This window comes from Gouania willdenowi, chromosome 7, assembly GCF_900634775.1.
Source record: "Gouania willdenowi chromosome 7, fGouWil2.1, whole genome shotgun sequence".
In the NCBI taxonomy this organism is placed as follows: domain Eukaryota; kingdom Metazoa; phylum Chordata; class Actinopteri; order Blenniiformes; family Gobiesocidae; genus Gouania; species Gouania willdenowi.
Genome location: NC_041050.1, coordinates 1,617,510 through 1,623,509, shown reverse-complemented (window position 1 = coordinate 1,623,509; position 6,000 = coordinate 1,617,510). Strand labels below are relative to the sequence as shown.

General features: G+C 36.1%; 1 protein-coding gene across 2 annotated transcripts; it reads right to left on the bottom strand.

Annotated features, from left to right (window-relative positions):
* Window positions 1-571: 571 nt before the first annotated feature.
* Window positions 572-5,649, bottom strand: gtsf1 (gametocyte specific factor 1). 2 transcript variants are annotated; one of them, XM_028453562.1, is made up of 7 exons: window positions 5,508-5,649; window positions 3,544-3,662; window positions 3,359-3,462; window positions 2,535-2,658; window positions 2,365-2,451; window positions 873-921; window positions 572-806 (listed from the first exon to the last, which is right to left on the bottom strand). In XM_028453562.1, exons 2-7 carry the CDS (start codon window positions 3,641-3,643, stop codon window positions 725-727), a joined length of 546 nt encoding a protein of 181 aa, XP_028309363.1. In that variant the 5' UTR covers window positions 3,644-3,662; window positions 5,508-5,649; the 3' UTR covers window positions 572-724. The 2 variants fall into 2 exon arrangements, with proteins under 2 accessions (XP_028309363.1, XP_028309364.1); XM_028453563.1 differs by having other exon boundaries at window positions 2,365-2,448.
* Between the last annotated feature and the right edge of the window lie 351 nt (window positions 5,650-6,000).

Genomic DNA, 6,000 nt, shown 5'->3' with positions numbered 1-6,000 from the left:
AAGGCTCAGGGCAAACGTAACCCTTCTAATCTACGGTTTCCTCTGGCTCCAACATGTCTGCTCATAATTACAGAAAATAAACAGATTTTATGTTTTTTACTTTACTCACTCATCTCTCCATCAGAAGCTGTGAATTCAGAGTCAGACCAAAACAAACGCTCTCGAACATGTCAAACTCAAGGCCCCGGAGCCAAAGTGTGAAAGTGAAAGAAACAAAACATGAATCATTGTGTAAATTACAAAATAATTCTGTTGTAAATTGTTGTTGAATTAACTCAATTCTTCCAAAATACATTCAATTCTTCTTAAATATTTCACAAAATTAAATAAAAAAAATACACAAAGCAAGAGAATCAAGTATCTGTCACTTGTTGCTTAGATATGGTTGATGCCTTCCATACTTTGTCTAAAACAGTTTGTTTTCCAAACTGAAACCTGTGGCCCACTTGTGATCCAACTGGTCCATATTTGGTCCTTGAACTAAAATGACTTTGACTCCCCTGCATCTTATTGTTCACACACAAACCAGATGAACTTTCCAGATTTTATGTTAAAGCACTAAACAACCTACTTCAAAACACCATTTATTAAACAAACAAGTTAAAAAGACAACATGAAATCAGTCTATGTGCAAAACAAGTGAACAGACACCAGAACATAGCAACAAAAGTGGAATTTTTAAGAACTAATGTTTTTTTAAAACTCAGCACGCGTTGTGATCAAGTCATTGTTTAGGGGTCCCCCAGGGGAGAACGTTCGGCGCCCGATATTGTGGCCCCATGTTGTTGACGGGCTGCGTCTCTGAGCTGCGGGACCAAAACACACCAAGGTTAACTGGGGGAACAGAAACATGAACTAACGAGGGAACTTACAGGTTGGTTTTTGGTCCCCAAACAAACGGAGCAGCAGAGTCGTCCACTTCTGTAAAGAAACGAGGTTAGATTTAAACAAACTACTGTATAATAACTAAAGCACTGCAGATAAACTTCATTTAACATAACTGTTGTTAAACTATCAGCCTTATCACATCCTGTTAAACAAATGCTCAAATGTCTAACAAATGTTTGAAAGAGAAAGAACGGACTTCTCTCCAAGCACAAAATATCGCGAGCTGCACATTAATTTATTAAGAAATTGTGATTTTTTTTTTTTTTTTTAAAAAAAAGTTTTTTTCACAACGTTACAGAAAAAGCTCATCAATGCATATATACAGACACCTGTTAAACATGTATATTAACAGTATAAACAGAGCTGATCTTTCCTGCACTAACGTGCACAGACTGCTGTGCCTCAGTCACTGAATGTAAAAGAGCAATAGTTTGTGTCTGAACACTTTTCAATGTTCAAATTAATTCTGCACTTCCCTCATATGAAAACTAGATTTTTCTAAAACTAAGTTTGATTCTTTATACACTACTGAAAAACCTCTGCATGGTTCACACTAGATTTTTTATTGTTTATTTGTGAAAAATGCAATTATTGCACATTTCACCATATTAAATGTAACCGTTTCAGAATAAACAACTTCTGATGATTTACAGTAGGTCCTTTCAACAAATTCAACCTCATTAATTCACACGTATACTTTACACTAAATACCATACTAAGTTTGAGCATCCTCTGTTTAGGGCTTCGTTTCCACTCTCTAAGGCAGTGTTTCTCAAATGGGGGTACATGTACCCATAGGGGTACGTGATGGAACTTGAGAGACAAATTAAAGTATTAAAAATATGGGGTTTTATAATGTTTACTTTTAGTTAAAAATGCTAATCACACTGAGATAGAATAATGTAAATACCAACACACAAAAACAAGAGAAAAATCATACTGAATCGTAAAAACAACACAATAAACTTACTACCAGCAACTCACAAAATGACAACAAAGATACACTAAATGAGAAAAATACACAAGATCACTATAAAATACACAAGACAACCAAAAACACAGAATATAAATAATACCAACACACAAAAATAACACCAAAAACACACAAAATAAGAAAAATATGCTGAATGATAGATAAGAGAAATAAAATACACAAAATGACACCAAAAACAAAATTGTCCCACATCAGGCAATAAATGACTATAAATGATAAAAACTATAGAAATAAATCCATTGATGCATTAAATACTGTTTCATTCACTTATTTATAAAATGTGTGTTATCACTCATTTATTCCATCATTATCTATAGATGTTTCACAGAATTCTGTGAAAGATGTTGTAGTCAGACATAAGGGGGGACTTGCATTCAAAAGTAAGAAAAAGGGGGATTTGAGCCAATAGGAACCAATGCTCTAAAGTGCAACCCCCCAGTGGACAGTTTAGGAATAGCAGTGTAAACAATAAGTTGACTTACCACTGTCCCAGTTCTCTGAGGGGTCCGGGTTGACCCAGGTACTGACTGGGACGTGCCAGGGAGGGGGCTCAGTACTGCCCCCTGCTGCTTGAAATTAATAAAAAGTTGTTTAATGACAATGTGAGGAAGCTCCACCCATCGTTATTCATTTCCACGTGTGTCTAATTTACCTGCATGGTCTGGTTCGATCCGATCGCCACAGATCTTAGTGTGATGCATCAGCTCGTGTTTAGGAACCAGGTGACGAGCGTTAAATGGACACGTTTTTAACTCTTTGGCCAGTTTTGGATGATTCTGCATTAGGGCGACAAACAACATCGATGAAAACCTTAATGCATGTGTCAAACTCAAGGCCCAGGGGCCAAATCCGGCCCTTTGGAGCATGCGATTCAGCCCGCAGGACAAAGACATGAATTATTGTGTAAATTAAACTAACACTAATATCACATGAGTGCAGTGATTTTTAATATTTAACTGTTGAAAAAAATACATTTTTATAAAATTTCCCTTAATTAAAAAGAAATTAGTCACAAAATCTAGGAAATGTAGAGTTAAGTTTTTTTGTGATACAGATATCTATCACTTATTGCTTGGATATTGTCAGTTTTACATATTTTTTTATTTAACGCTTTGTTTTCAACCCTAGAGTCGTGACCCCATGTGAGGTCACGTGGAATTCAAATGTGGTCTTAAAAAAATAAATAAAAACAATCACAAACAAATGTTTTCTATAGTTTGTTTACTTTATTTCCATTGTGTAAATGTGACGACCCTATAAAGGTTGGGAACCAGTGATTTCTTGTATGTAGACATGTAAACTAGGACACAATGATGTTGACATGACTTATTTTCCTGTATAAAATCTGTGGCCCACTCAAGATCAAACTGCTGCGTATTTGTCCCCTGAACTAAAATGAGTGACGCCCCTCCTTTAGTCCCTCTGAAGCAGGGGGTGTCACACTGCTAATATTATAAAATAGAGCGATTAACTCACAGCCCTGCACTTGATGAGGTGGTAGGGGAACCTGCAGGAGCGGATCTTATGATTGGCGTCGTAGGGACACTGCAGGAGGCGTTCAGGGTCGATGTCCTTCTTCTCTGAGCAGGACAGGAAACAGGAAGTCAGCTGATTAACTCAAAACACACACCGACGAGTTCCAAACGTCACGTTATCTTTACCCGTATTTGTAGCCAAATCTTCCACCACCTGCTCTGTAACGTCAGCGGCCCGCGCCCTGGACGGGCTGCAGGTGGACCCGCAGTGGATGTTACCGGCCATGGCTCACAATAAACAGGCTCTGAAGGAATAAAAACATCACATTGATCAGCATCAGATCAACTAGTTCATCGTTTACAGCTACATTTGGCCTATTTTGATGTATCCATGGTTACCATTTAATATTTGAGCAACTTTAATTTTTAATTGTTCTTTTACATTAAAATCAGGAAATGCAGTTTGCCTTTTCTTATTCATCAGTTGCTTTACAGTCACCATTACTAATTAAAGTTCTTCATTTTAATGTAGAAGTGTTCTGCTTCTTTGTCTTGAATCATAAGTATATCAATATTGACCCTAAAAATCCCTTCTGATAAAACCACACGAACGACATTGTAGCGTTATTAGCCATTTTGGCTGGTGAAGAACGAAACAAATACCACAGCATCTGTTTGAATCACCAGGCTCCAGAAACAACGTGACAAGACAGTGTTGTTTTCCACCAAGAAATTTGAGGGTTTTTGTGTGTGTTTGAATTTTAAAATGTACATTTCCCATGAACACTATGTTGTGACGTGTCATACAACGATTGGCTACGTGCTTACGGTAGCGTGATTGTTAGGGTTTGGTATCAGAGAAGACAAACAGAGCAAAATAAACAATAGGAGCTGAAATTAAGTTGTAAAATTAGTTATAAAAAACAAACATGTGGAGATATTTATCAGGTGGTGAAAAACCTGAACTGCAATAAAAGGAAGGCTGATGCTGACTCAACGAAAAATGAAGATGAAAGATGATCTGAAAAGAAGAAGAAATAGAGGAATTTTATTACTAAATGGATGTCAGGTCATGAATGGCTGGTATTTAATCACCTTTAAAATGTGCACTATACAGTTTGTTTCCATTTGAACAGTGTACATGTTTTCTCTACAGTACATGTCATTCATAGAACTGATTACTTTTATTCTTTCTAACTCCTGTCTCGTCTTTTTTGTAGTGTTGTGGTTTGTCTTGCAGGTACCTGACTGGTGGGCGGAGCCTCATTAGACTGACTGGGAGCACCTGTCCAGTCAGCAGTAGATGGACTATTTAAAGATTCACTGTCACCTTCATTCTGGTGGCTCCTTGTTTTTGCTTGGTTGGCATTGGCCTGTTATTGGTTTAGTTTATTGTAATTAAATCCCTTAAACTTACTTTACTGTGTTTTTCTTTGTTCTGGCTCAACAAGCCAGGTCGTGACCTCTAAAGTGTTCCAGGGATCCGGTTTTCATCTGAGTTAAGTTTGTTTATTAATTTATGAGAAGATACTTTATATATTATGTATACATTTGTTTCAGCAATTCATAGTAAGTCCCAAAAGCCACAAAACTTGCCAACAGATACATAAATTCAATGCATCACAATTTATGAGGTGAGGATAAAGCTGTTTGAGTTTAAACCTGGTTTTATGTGCATATTAAATTAACCCTTTCTATTACCAGTACAACCATCACTAATGTACAACAGCAGGATAATTATCAGCTGTTTTTACATTAGCATCACTTATACACAGATAAACATTAACTGGTGTTAAACTCCAACAATCAACGCGTTTTAAAACAAATCTTAACTTTTAACCCTAAACTAACGCAGTTAACAAGCTAACGGTTATGTCATTATTCTGTTAGCTTTCAGGCCTCACTGCGTTAATAACCGCTACAAATATAATTCAACTTTAGACATAATAATACTTCATTTTCACAAAGTGACACTATATAAAGTCTCCATAACCAAACGGAAAACATGCTAATAGTGTGAAACACGTGCTACCGTTGACCAAGTACGTCACAAATCTCCTGAAAACACAAACTAAAGCTAAAGTAATTTATAACTAAAATAAAAACGGTATTATTGGAATAAGCTCAAGTATTAATTTAAAACCACAAACCTTTCAACCTTTGAGGACAACCTTGGTCTTTTGGCGCTAACTGAAAACCGCAGCGGTTAACGATATTTAAATACCGTCTTCTTTTTGAGGTTTATCGGCAGTTTCCACAGGTGCATTCAATATTTAAAGAACCTGAAGCTCCGCCCACTTTAAACCCACCTGACCGGAAGTGACCTCCTAAAAACAATGTTAAAATAACTGAAATGATCTATAATAGAAATATGTGTATTTTATGTTTATTTTTTTTTATTTTGTGTGTGTATAATTGGCTTTCTCACTGTTGTTGATGTTTTGTGTGTTTTTTTTTATTTTTTTTAACGCATCTTCTGCTCTCTAAGTCTCTTGATTGTCCTCGCAGTCTTACCAGTGGTTTTCAACCTGAAATTTAAATGGAGTCGCCTGGAATGTGTTAAAAAATAATTACTGATATTTTCCAATCCTTTGAATTATTATTACTTTTCAAATTAAAATCAACACGCAATTTTAACAACTG

Bases quoted from the DNA above. Each gene is read 5' to 3' on its own strand.
- gtsf1 (XM_028453562.1), bottom strand. From the start codon at position 3,643: ATGGCCGGTAACATCCACTGCGGGTCCACCTGCAGCCCGTCCAGGGCG. The intron at 2,659-3,358 runs GTGAGTTAATCG...GCCCTAATGCAG, and splicing joins ACCTCATCAAGTGCAGGGCT to AATCATCCAAAACTGGCCAA. The intron at 2,452-2,534 runs GTAAATTAGACA...ATTAATTTCAAG, and splicing joins GATCGAACCAGACCATGCAG to CAGCAGGGGGCAGTACTGAG.